This window comes from Maylandia zebra, linkage group LG18, assembly GCF_041146795.1.
Source record: "Maylandia zebra isolate NMK-2024a linkage group LG18, Mzebra_GT3a, whole genome shotgun sequence".
NCBI lineage: Eukaryota > Metazoa > Chordata > Actinopteri > Cichliformes > Cichlidae > Maylandia > Maylandia zebra.
Window position 1 is genome coordinate 10,781,804 of NC_135184.1, and position 13,372 is coordinate 10,795,175.

The following is a 13,372-nucleotide window of genomic DNA, read 5'->3' on the forward strand; positions in this document are numbered from 1 at the left end:
GCTCAGCTTTTTATAGTCTCTAGTGGCCCCCAGCTAGTCGTAAAAGCCAAAACATCACATTTTTTCTCTGTTACAGCGCCTAAGTTATGACCTCGGCAGTTGTTTCTCTGCTTTCTGTAAGGTGGGGGTGTGGAATGTGGTCTATCTATCTCCCCTGTCTTTAGACACAGAGTCTCCTGCTTACAACCTTCTCTTCATGATTCAACAATTAAGCATGTCAAGAAAACAGTGTAACACATTCCCAGCAGATCAAGGATGCACCTTTATCTAATGAACTAATATGTGAATATGTTCTGTTAACTCAAAAGTATAATGAGAACTAAACTACATACAGATCACACACTCTATTTTAAAGGGTATAATATGATCTACAACAATATCATAATTCAACTATTTTGATTACATCTATAAGGTAACATATAATAACAGAATAATATCACAAGTGGTTGGCTGAGTCTCCTGTTCCACCACATCTGAAAGGTGCTCTATGAAATAGAGATCTGGTGACTTTTGAGATATTTGGAGACATCTGAGCACAGTGAACAAAAAAGAGATTAAAAAAGGGATGTCTATAAGGATATGAACATGTCAGCAACAATACTCAGTTAGGTTGTGGTTACAAAGATGCTCTCTTCACCCAGCGTGTGCCAAGAAAAGATTCCCCTCATTATTACAACAGCAGCAGCTTAAATTGTTGATAGAAGGTGGGGGATGGATCCATGCATCCATCTTACCTGGTGTTCTTTTTCTTTTTTAACCATAGATTTCTTGCAACATTTACTGTGTCACAGTCATTCCTCACTCTTCTATGAAAAATAATAAAATCACAACTCACAAGACCATATGACTGAGAATTGCCTTATAAGTAGCTTATTCAGTCTTGATGGTTGTATTTTCTTTTATTTGTGGTCATTTCTATCATGTACCACAGAAACCTGCATAGCTTGTGACTCTGTGGTTACTGTCAGTTTTCCTCGGTGCCCTCCCCATCTTTCTTTGTTTCGTGATGTTGTAAAGTATGTTAACAGATTGGCCAGGTATACAAAACGGCTTGGCACCTTAATGGCCAAAATCAAGTTGATTTATAAGAAATGCCTTGGCCCATATATGGTAGTAGTTTGGGTGCTGAAAGTGAACAAAGTCTTTATCTTGTCAAAAGTCAGACTACCAACCTTGGTCGGTTTTTCAGTCCTAATGCAGTGTGCGTGCATTTATTCTGCCAATTCTCAGTCCAAACTGGCCCAAGCCCACTTACAAAAAACCCACCCAAGCCTGGTAGCCATTACTGGGCTGGAGCCCAGTCATTTTTGGCTGCCAGGGCACAGCCGGCTGTGTGATGATCCTACTTTAGGCTTTTATTTTTGAAACAAAAACATCATTGTCACAGTCGTCATTGTCTTTGGTTAAATTAGTTAATTGCAAAAATATGTTAAGAGCAGACCGACATTTCCCGGTCCTGTTATACTTTCATTGAACTGAAGACCATTGTATGCACTTTTATCTATTCTTAACTAAAGAACACTGTTTTTTTTAGGGTAAAATAGGTCTAAAATCTTTCATCTCTTATTTCAAAATATAAACATGTAACTGACAGGCAGAGATAAAATTGCAAACGAAGTTGTTTGTTGGAGCCTTTTCGCATTATTTGTGCCAAAACGGCTGTAAGATACTTTTATTTTGAAAGTCACTGCCGGATGTTGTAAAATTTATTTTATGCGCCTTGTCAGCCGCTTAGTGGAGATGTCTGTCTGTATCAGGGGCTGGGTTTCTATTTTATCCAAGAAGAGGGGAAAATAATAGAGTTTCAAGCATGAAGAAAGAAATACATTGAGTGTACACTGACAAATGATGATTTAAAAACTTTCCAAAACTTACCATGGCTATAAGGGAGCTCAAGGTTTGCCTTTTAGGGGTAAGTGGTTGATGTTTTTGTTGATCCGTTTTGGGGGCAAATTCCTTTAGTCTGCTGCGAAACTGAAAAAGCCGACAACATGTTGATGTTAACAGCTGCTCGTTTACAACTTAATGGTAGAGTCGGTACTTTGTCAGTTCCGGTATTTTATTTAAAAGAACTCTTTGTCGTCTTCGTGAAATAAGTTGGGAATTTAACTAATATTAGTAGCTAGTAGTTGGCTTAAAACCAGCCTCATCGGTCGGCAGTCATTTTGAGTATGTCCTCTCGCATGTATTTTGTAGTTCTTAACAGATTAAGCTCTGCTGTGTAGTATAAATCTTTACTTTATAACGGCTCTGACAGTTTATCAGCCATTACGTCATCATCGGAGCCAGCGAGCCGTTAGATTTCTTGCTGCGTTAGCGAAACACGTCAGTCTGTCTTTATAAACGGTGACAGGGACGGCGAGAGCGCTTTGGACCGCAAACTGTCGCTTTATCGATGATGTTGAAGTCGGGAGCTGGGAACTTTTCAGAGCCTCATAAGGTTTTTAGGCCCTCGCATACCTCCTCAGGGCCCTGACATCCTCACTAAAATATTTTTTTGAGTCAGCCCAACCATACGCTGACCTTAACCCATCTTTTGTTACACCTCTGCATGCTTATAACAAGCGGGAGGAGCAGATTTTATGCACATTTAAAGTCACATAAAACCGTACAGGGGTGTTTATACGATTAAAAAAATGGGGTGCCACATTAGGAGACTAGGAAGTGGGTGGGTGGGGGGTCCTATTTTCTTCATCAGATGTGTTACATGAAAAGTGGGACTGCATGAGAGTTTAAATTATAGACAGACTCAAAGATTAATGTAGATACAATGAGTTGAGCATTATTACTGTTGACATGTCGGTCTTTTGGAATCAGAGGTAACAATTGAGAGGGGGGGTCTATCCAGATATCGGTAGTAATGATACCAGCACTGGTTTTGGTATCGATACTAGTGCGATAGAATTGATACTTAGTTTCTATGATCTAAATTCAGTATGTAGTCCATTGAACTGTATTAAATGACTTTTTGGGGAAAGGATAAAACAGACTTTAATGTCTATTTTATTTTTACCCTATAACCCATTTAAACAACAGAAGTCTTTTTGAGACAGGCACACTTGCGCTTTTTTTCCACTAGTACCAATTTGACTCAACTCTACTCATTTTCAGTTGTTTTCAATTACAACTGAGTACCACCTAAAAACCGAATTGAGTTGAGCCATGCTGAGCCCAGTAGGTGCTAGTGGGGCAAAAGGGCATTACGTTCCAGGTCTCCAAAAAACACAGTTTCAAGATACACAAAAAGCTGAAAGGTGTGTTTTATTGTGTTATCCAATTACTGTGGTCAATAAAATGTATTCAGAATTTGCAAATTGATGGTGATTCATCTCATAAGTCATGACACACCACTCTTCTCTACATAAGTTGATGTTATAAGTTAGAAGTATCGGTATTGGTAACAGCGATACTGGCCTTGTATTTACTTAAAATCTGCAGTATTGCACAACACTAATAAGAGGTGGCTCTCTCTGTGAACCACATGCTCATTTGGCTAACACCTTGTGATTGTGTTGGGCAATTAGTATATTCTGAAAAGTCAACTTACTAAATGGAGTCTGTAAGTAGGAAGTGAGTCTGTGATATCAGTAAAAAAATGTATACCGGTATTATCTCGGATGATGATGGACATGATATAGCCACTGTTTGCAAGGGAAAATATGTATTCCCAGAGTGGTTGGTGAATAGTTCCCAGAGGTTGCTTGGCTGTTGCTACAGTAGGTGAAATCAGTAGCAAAGAGGACGCTGTGCACAAAAGCCTCTTTGTGATTGCTTTGGTGGCTAGCAGATTGTTGTGCTCACCTGGAGTTAGCATGGAAGATGCTGATTACAGCTGGAACCTTTTGCAACCACAAGAGTTGCCCCCTGCTGGCCCTTAGTAAGAATGCAGGTGAAGTATTCATTGTGAAAACCCTTAATAAGTAAAAGTGATTATAGTACAAAAGTTTTACCATCAAAATATATTTAAGAAATCTAAAGTGAAAGTACGTGTTACACAGAGTCATACACCGTGTGTTACTGGATAATTTCACGTTATCATTTTAATGACTTAAATACTGCTGTTGCATACTCTTGTATTTGCTATGGTTGTATAATCCAGTAGGTTCAATAGTGACCGCTCACTCTTTGTGTGCATGTCCTGTGACTGATTGATGTTTGCAGGACACTGGAGTTGGGAAATCCAGCATTGTTTGCCGATTTGTCCAGGATCATTTCGATCACAACATAAGTCCAACCATAGGGTGAGTGTTAATCAGCAGAAGGCTTAAGCAGCAGGAAACTAATCAATCGTGTTTGGACACAAAGCTGAAGTAAAGATGTACAGAAATGTACAGGGAGATTCAGCCAGTTAATCAGTAATTTGGCTGAATGAAACTATGCTCAAGCTCAAGTTAAGCTTGTGTTTTTTAGTGATCTCAATCCACATCATTTGTACTAATGGGTAGATTGATAATCCTATGAACTGTCTATAAGCTACAGAAGTTAAACCTAATTATAGAAGAACTGATTACTCAAGAGATAAAAATGAATGTACCTTATTTCATTTGGGTCTTTTATCTTAACTGAATACTTATATATACATATAAGGAATTGCATAAGACACTATTGTCAGACTGTTAAAACTTAACAGACTTTTATTACTATTTAATATTTCTTTAGTCCACAGTAAAATTGGGCGGATTGGTGATAGTCATAACCTCTGAGACAATGTAGAACATGTACAGCTCAGCCAAAAGGTCTCCTTCCTGTAAGGGAAACCTCAGCAGGTAACACATAGCTTATTCTAAACAAACTTTAGCAACTGAAATAAAGACAAACCCACGCGGGAGTCATCCTGCTTCAGCTCCACAACTCCAATAATTCTCATAAGGTGTTTTCATTTTATTACAAATATGTGATTTAAATACATTTTTGAAGTACAAATTTTAGTTAAGTGTTTGCAAGCTTTAATGCACAAATAGGGTACGAGTAGTGGTTGAAAACAGTGTAAAAAATGTAACTTATGGGAAAATGGGTTCAAATGAATAATTGCAAATCCACCTTCCAACTTCTGTAAGCCTGTGAAAAAACCTTGATTTTACTATGTCATTGCATCTGATTTTTTTTTTTTTTTAAAAACCCTCACTTTGGAGTAACACTTTAAGGCAAAAAGATTGTAGAATTGTTTAAAAATTATAGTTTTCTTAGTACTTGGTGCAATAAACACTGAAATAAAGGAGGTTTTACATGCCTCTATAGCAACAAACATGCTGTCCCAAACATACTTGTTTTCAGTGTTCTTACTTTCCTGCTGACATGCACAGATTTTTTTCCCTTTGTTTTTAAAGAGTGACCTAAAAAATAGCTGTTGTGAAATGCTTTAAATCATCCACAGAGCGTCATTCCTGACCAAGACAGTGCCATGTGGAAATGAGCTACACAAATTTCTAATCTGGGATACAGCTGGGCAGGAACGGGTAAGTGTACGCAACAGAAACTCCGCATGGACTCGCTGTTAGCTTTAAGTTAACACATGTGATGTTGATTTTCCATTAAACTTTGCATCAGAAAGCTGGTACTCGTGATAGGTAGATATTTATAGGTTATGAAACAGGATGCTTGACACAAGAGTTCAAAGGTCATGAGACATCACGGTGATTAATTTGATGGCTAAGAGGGGGAGGTGGGTTATAGCTGAAGCTTGCCAAACCCGCTTACTGCATGGAAAAAACTAACGCGAGCATTTCCTGCTTATGTGTGAAAAAAGTATGCTGGGACTTCTGCTGTGAGCGTTCTATTATTACATTTGACCGACTGATCTTGTGTGATCAGTGGTGCTGATTGTAAACATCTGTGAACAATACAACTGTGGACACTCTTGAAATATTGATGTCACTGTAGTGTAGTGTTATCATCATGACTGTGAGCTTGCTGATTAAACCTGTGACGTCTGAGTAATTAATATAATTTCAAAAACATGCCATAATATTTTTTTCTACATTTATTATCATTCAAACACCATCTGCTTGTTTAAACACACGCTTCCCTTACCTGACATTTTTGGGGTTTTAGATACCAAATATAATTGAACATGTCAGTGTTTCTCAAACTTTTCAAAACGAGTACCACCTCATAAAATATATGGCTCTTAGAATACCACCCTTATGACCAACATTAAAGTACAATAGTATACGCCTATTTAACACCATATAGTTTACATGAGACAATTTTATTTCTTATATGAATGTTATTTATTTTAACTGTCATAAACAGGATGTGACAAGTGATAATAATAACAAAGGTACTGCATTAAAACATTCACAGCAGGTGGGATATCTGATTGATGACCACAGTTTGAGAACCACTGGAATATGTTATTTGAAGGCACTGATAATGTTTTTAAACTGAAAAGGGTTTTATAAAATAAACTTCTGCAAGCCATAAATGTAATGAATTTTTTAAAACGGAAATGATGCACTCATTTGATTTCTTATTTAATTGGCCACACATTGTCTACTTTATTAAAATACATACGAGCGATCGTGGCTCAAGAGTTGGGCGTTTGCCTTGTAATCGGAAGGTTGCTGGTTCGAGCCCCGGCTTGGACAGTCTCGGTCGTTGTGTCCTTGCGCAAGACACTTCACCCGTTGCCTACTGGTGGTGGTCAGAGGGCCCGGTGGCGCCAGTGTCCGGCATCCTCGCCTCTGTCAGTGCGCCCCAGGGTGGCTGTGGCTACAATGTAGCTTGAAATCACCAGTGTTTGAATGGGTGGATGACTGGATGTGTAAAGTGCTCTATACAAATACAGGCCATTTACCATTCTACCGATTGACTTTTTTTTTTTATGATTGTTGAGTTAACTAAACTGCTGCAACTTTGAGATGAATTGTATCTTCTCTTCTCATTGGCAGTGGATATATAGTTGTACTGATGATAGTTGCTGAGCAATGTGTCTGTGCAGAGGAGAAGAAAAGCTGCGCAAGCTTAAGGGAATGGTGCCGGTTTTAACTGATAAGAGAAACCAACAGTAACTTCAGTACAAAATAGAAATAATTTTGATACAGATGCCATACATTGGTATAGGAAATGTAAAAGAATATAACCTGAGTGTGATATTTATTCTTAAATTGACATTCGTTTTTGGATTCACTGTTTATAAATGATCTCAAAGTTTGGCACGTGTTGGTACATTATTAGCCGATGCGTTCACTCATCGTTTATCTGCAGTAGGCTAACATTTAGTGAGGTGATTTTTACATTCAGCATTTCTTTACAAGCTACCACAGTTTGTCAAGTCAAAGTGAAGGTAACTGCTAAAAGTTAGAAAGGCCTGGGGACTTGAGGAAGTAACTGTTTCCATAAACTCATCATGTAAGAATGTATGGGCATAGTACTCTGCCAGGCTTTTATAAGCTTTTTTTCCCCCTTATTAATCATAGACTGAGCACTTTGGATCATATTTATGTGTGATATACCAAAAAATGAAATCAATCATGCTAACTAATATAAATGTGTCGTCTTTTTTTAGTTTCACTCGTTAGCTCCTATGTACTACAGAGGATCGGCTGCTGCTGTCATTGTCTATGACATTACTAAACTGGTAAGTGTAACAGCAAGTTTACTATTGCTAAACTGGTTAAAGTGTCAGGGCTGTTAGCTCCCTGGAAAAAATGAAAAACATCAGTAACAGCTGTCCTGAACATTTGTAAGTGAAGAATTTTTGCTACTTTTCCATCACTGTGAGATGCTGTGTTTCATGACCTACAAATGTCATTCTTTCCTGGTTTGTTAATGGAAACTCGTCTGGGGAAAAAAAAGCAATGAATATATGACAGGAGACGGAAAAAAACTGCTGGGCATATTCTCATAAACGATCTATCCCAGGATTGACCCCAATTTCTTCTTGTTGTCCAGGATTCGTTCCAGACGCTGAAGAAATGGGTGAAGGAGCTGAAGGAACACGGTCCAGAAGACATTGTAGTAGCTATAGCAGGGAATAAGAATGATTTAGGAGACATCAGGTGGGCTTCTTTTTTTCATCTCTCTTTTTTTTTATATTTGTAGTTTTTATTGGTGATCTTGTACAGAAGGAACTTTACAACATACATGGGGACAAAGATCAGATAGCCATATACATTGTTGGTCAACATATCCAACAGAATTTCAATTTCTCAAAACTGTAGGAAGATGTAAGTAATAGTTCCCAGTTGTATTTCTCTAACTGGAGGCAGTTGATCCAATCTTGGTAAGGAGAGTCACTTAAATAAAATCGCTTCTCAGCTCTTTAATGTACTGGGTCCATCTGGAACAGAGTTTGTTGAATTTGTCTCTTTGAAGCTGCAATTTTTCATCTCTTTTGTTGCAAATATGTTTAAAAAAAGTTTCTACAGACACTGTTAGACTGAGTTAACAAACAAATGTGAAAATGGAAATAATTTACCTCAAAAGGGGTCCAAAGTTGAGGGATTTTCACAGTGAGCAAACTGCAGAGAAGAAGTACAAAGTATTGTGTTGCAAGTCTTTAAGAGTGAAACAGGACAACTGTTAACTTAATCCGGGCAGAGATCTGAATCATCGTCTAGCCACGTCCTGTCATACCACACTGAAGTAAGGTGGTTAAGCCAAGGACTTGTGCATTTCTTGAATTTACAACCACTGGGGTTCTTTGTACTGACAGCAGACTGATCTCTGAGGCTCTTCGTCACATGTTCTGTCAATGAATAGCTCGTCAATTGTGGTCGTTTTCAGAAAGTACTTCTATTTTTGTTTTATTGCCTGACAGACTTGAGACCAAACTAAAATATATATGTGGCCTATGAACTAAAATAAATAAAATAACCCCTGTTATTGGAGGTCTGTGGCATCACTTCAAAGGTCTTATTTGTTCCAAAGCAGCAACATGACCTTTCTCTTTATGTTTAGTGATGAAGAAGTTGTGTTATTATTCACTCTGGTCCCAATTATAAGTCTTCTTTTATTGTATCCCTTCCTTCAACAATATATGTGCAGTAAAGTCACACAATACTGTGCAAAGGTGTGGAGTCGCCACTTTATTTCTGTACATTTTGTACGTTCTTGTACCTGACTATTTTCAGTGGACTGACTTTGTTGAGCCACTGACCTATGAAACAGTCAAGTTTAAAAAGTCCTTTTTTAAGTGTTGCCTTCACATTACAGACAACTTAGCAAATAAACAATTTTCAGTTGTATCTGTAGACATTTTGTTACTGGCAGCCTGTCACAAATATACATCTTTTGTTAACATTTTTAGTTGAATTCATGAGAGATTGCAAAGATAACACAATTTGACAGGCATAAAATGGCATTTCTACCCCAACAAACTGATTCCCAAAGTGTTATAAGCTGAAACCCCGATATATTTTGGCACGGTGTGCAGTTTGTCCTTAAAAAAAATGGAGGAAACTGCACAATCAGAGGTGAGAAGAAGTGTCAGGCCTGAAAAAAAAAAACATGTCTACATCCAGTTAGAAACTCAACTGGTGAAAGTGACTAATTAAAATGCAGATTTTCCATCTGAACTGTTCATCTTTTTTACAGGGAAGTTCCTATGAAGGAAGCTAAGGAGTTTGCTGAATCAATTGCGGCTATTTTCATTGAGACGAGTGCCCGAAATGCTGTCAATGTTGAGGAGCTCTTTCAGAAAATCAGTAGGTTTTGTGGCTTTTTGTTTTCTCCATCAGAAGTACTAGTGTGTCCTGTCTTGTGCTTGATTTAGAGTGGCCTAAGCAGCCTGCTGCACCTCCCCAGAAAAGTAACTACACTTTTAGAGCGGATCAGCTCTAAAATCTTCTCTCTTGTCTGCATTTCAGTGAAAGTAACTGTTGGTCATGTTAAACACTAGTCTATGTTAATACCCTAGTGAACTCCAGCTTCCTCTCATAGTCCAGAAACGGATTTGTTAGGTCAACGAATCTAGATTGGCTACAGGCCCTGTGATTGAGGGTGTCCTGTCTAGGATGTACCTGGCAACTTGCAGTATGACAGCTAGAATAGACCCTGAAGTGGATGATCAGTTAACAAAGTGGATAAATGTGACAAGAGACAGTTTTTTTTAAATGTATCTTTTGTTTGTGCTCAGAATGGAAGCAGAAAAAAATCTCTGACTTTAATTATTCAGTTCCAAATAAACCTGGACTCTACATTACCCTGGAGCCTGCAACACAGCATGACTCCAAATGATGATATGAAACATGCAGTTTGTAATGCACATTTTCTGTTTTAATTGCATTAAGGTTCTGCCATAATGTGGGGGATACATTTTAAATCAAATATAACACAGTGAAAGTTTTATTTTTATTCCGGCTAATTGATGCTGGGATGTTTTGGTTCAACGCTGTGTATCCTAAGCTAAGCAAACTCCTTTCTTTCATGTGGTCATCAAAAAAACTGCTCTGCCTTAATTTTAGTAGTAGTGAAGCAATGCCAAATACAACTCAGCTAAATTTATAAAACTCTTTGTATGCTTAAGATGACTAAATCTGATGTGGAATCTCTTTAAATGTCTGTATTTTTAGGTAAACAAATTCCACCCCTGGAAAATTCTGAGGTGGACAGCAATGATTCCTTTAAACTCACACGACAGCCTGCTCCATCCACCAGGAGGTGCTGCTAGTACCAGCAGCGGCTGATAAGATGACTTCCTTCCGCACTAAGGACCCACCAGCACAGCAATCCACACGGCGTCTTACCCTAGTGACAGCACAGTGAGCAGACTGAAGTTGGCCTGCACGTGTGGTTGATTGCAACATGAAACAGAAAAACCTGCCAGCAGTATTATATGCGTCAATCCACCAGTTTTAACATGCATGTTTATTTAATTTATTCCTAGCAGTTTCAGATCTGCTGAAGTCATGAAGCAGAAAGCCTTCAGTTTGTCCCCCTCAGGTGGTGTTCTGGCTGAACTACTGTGTGGTGTGATACATACAGAAGCTCATTCTAAATTTCAACTCATTTTATACTCTGACTTTAAAATTGAGCACAAATTAAAAACAAGCGGAGCTGACGTGTTTTCTAAAGACAGGAATTTAATAGTTGTTTTCATCACTCTCCTTCTCTGTAGACTATTATAGCACTGTGGCTCTTAAACACATTGAAATTCTTAATATCAATTTTTAGCAAGTCTAACTCCTCCACCCATGAAGCATTTGTGCACATGTGCCACATTTAAGTAAGAGGTCGTTAAGAACAAACTCAGACGAGCATTTATCTCTGTAGCTCAAATGCGACAGGTTTACATTCCTCACGTGTTTTTCACGCACATTTGCTTTAGAAAGATTTTAACTGTAGTGCTGCAGTGGGAACAGCTTGAATCACAATTACAGCATGACACCCCCGGCTGAAACACTGTGACCAATGCTAGAACTGTTTACATAGTGATTTGTTAAAGATGTTTTCTACGTGCTGAAGTGTATTGAGATTTCATTGCAGGGAACGACTGTATACAGCTGCCAGTCGTGTTTTTGTTTTTTCATGCATTTTACCTGTAAAAGGGGGTCACTTTTGTATTGTTGATAAGAGACAAGAACTGCATCTATTTGACTTTAAACATGTGTGCAGCTGTTATATTGCATATACTAACCAAACTCTAAAAGAACTGTGGGAGCGCAGCCCTAACCGTTTAAACCGTTCATCATGCAGCACTTTGCATATTTACACAGTATCAGCTGGGAGTTGCTTTAATAGTAAAAATGTTAACTATTGCAGTTCTCCTTAACTTCAGCATACAGGAGAAATTATTTGAAGGAACATGAAAATTAATTACAATACTGACCAATTAGTTTTGCATTGTCATAGCTTACATTTGTAGTTTACATTTGTACTTGAGTTACTTATTTACATTATAACGTGTACAGTTTTTATCAACAGGTATGATGGGATAATAGAATCAAATGTTGACTTTGTAATGCCATAAATATAATGATATTTACCGCCCTATATATGGGAAAATATACCAGCCTTCATTCAGAAATCTTCTAGTCTGTGTGGCCTTGCTTATCTGAAAAACATACGGTGCATACCTTTAGGTATATGACGCAGTTTTTTAGCTCAGAGGTTAATTTGGAGCAAATGTGCGGCATGGGACTACAATCTTCCACTAAAATGCACCACTCAGTAATTGGCTTAAGATGAAAACTGAAATGAACTTAAGAGCTTCTTAGTACCAGATATAAACAAAGTTATATCAGCTGGAAGAGTTATGATTGAAAACAACCTTCATACAATGTAGACTGGATTTCTCAGTGCGCATTGTTTGGACCCCCTTTTGTGTGTTGAGATGGCGACACAAGTGCCTTTTGTATGTTTTTCTAAACAAAATGTATGACATGGCTAAAATGTGCATACTGTTAGAATTAATTACTCATGTCTGACCAAATATATACATAACACTGCCATTCCTTTACAGTCACACTCATACTGTATGCTGCAGTCATGCTTCTCTGTTTACTCTATAGACCAGATTAACATCTGTATATTAATCAATGTAATAAAGAAGTAAAGATTCAATTTCTCTTCAAATTTTACTCTTTCCAATAATGAAATACTGAAGTGTCATCAAAGATCTCAAACACTGTCAAAGGATTACAAACTAAGCTGATGTCTGTACAGTTTCTCAGTCATCCAGTAGTCTAGAGAGCTTGAAAACAAAGAGGCAACTGAACTGATGATATTTGATCTATCAATCATCCAAGAGTCTTCTTCAGCTGTAAAAGTAAAAGGGGGTGAATCCCGCTTGTTGTCAAAGAAACTGGAGAATTTTAGCCAACAAGCTTGACATCCCAGAACACTTCAGACCCAGCGACACACTTGACAAAAGCTGGTTCATCCCAAAGACAAAACTCCCAAACACATGCTAAGTATCATAGTGTTCTCACTGGAGAAAACAAACAGCTATTCCATAAATGCATGGCACAGCGTAGAAGAGCCACCTCAACAGGACAAGACTGAGCTACACATCTGCATCTAAAGGATAAAGGCCACTCTTTGAAGGATGCCAGAGTTCAAACTTTAGACTGAGAAGACAAACGGTTTGAAAGAGGAGTAAAACAGGCCATCTGTCCACTGATGTGGATCGTCATTGAACAGTGGCTTATGACACCAATGAGGTCTCGCAGTACTTTCACTTTTAACCACCCTTAAGGTGTTGGTAATGACCCATACCTTTCATTTTTAGAACCGAACAAGCCTCTTTTCTCAAGATCTCTATTAAGTTTTGATAATAGGTAAATGAGTGAGAAAGATGCAGTCACTAAAAGAGGGTTGTATCATGACATTAACATCTTGACATTGTGAAAACACTCTATGCAGCCTCATTTAAACCACCTTATACTGGAGTCCTATGGAAATGACTGAACATGATACTGGTAGGGAAGGT

The 13,372-nt window shown here is 38.0% G+C and overlaps 1 protein-coding gene across 2 annotated transcripts; it reads left to right on the forward strand.

Annotated features, from left to right (window-relative positions):
* The first annotated feature begins 1,705 nt into the window (after positions 1-1,705).
* Positions 1,706-12,504, forward strand: rab31 (RAB31, member RAS oncogene family). 2 transcript variants are annotated; one of them, XM_004555269.3, is made up of 7 exons: positions 1,706-1,912; positions 4,162-4,241; positions 5,375-5,456; positions 7,508-7,579; positions 7,894-8,000; positions 9,538-9,647; positions 10,515-12,504. In XM_004555269.3, the coding sequence occupies exons 1-7, from the start codon at positions 1,877-1,879 to the stop codon at positions 10,610-10,612; spliced, it is 585 nt and encodes a 194-aa protein (XP_004555326.1). In that variant the 5' UTR covers positions 1,706-1,876; the 3' UTR covers positions 10,613-12,504. The 2 variants fall into 2 exon arrangements, with proteins under 2 accessions (XP_004555326.1, XP_076733189.1); XM_076877074.1 differs by lacking the exon at positions 1,706-1,912 and adding an exon at positions 2,710-3,889.
* Positions 12,505-13,372: the final 868 nt, after the last annotated feature.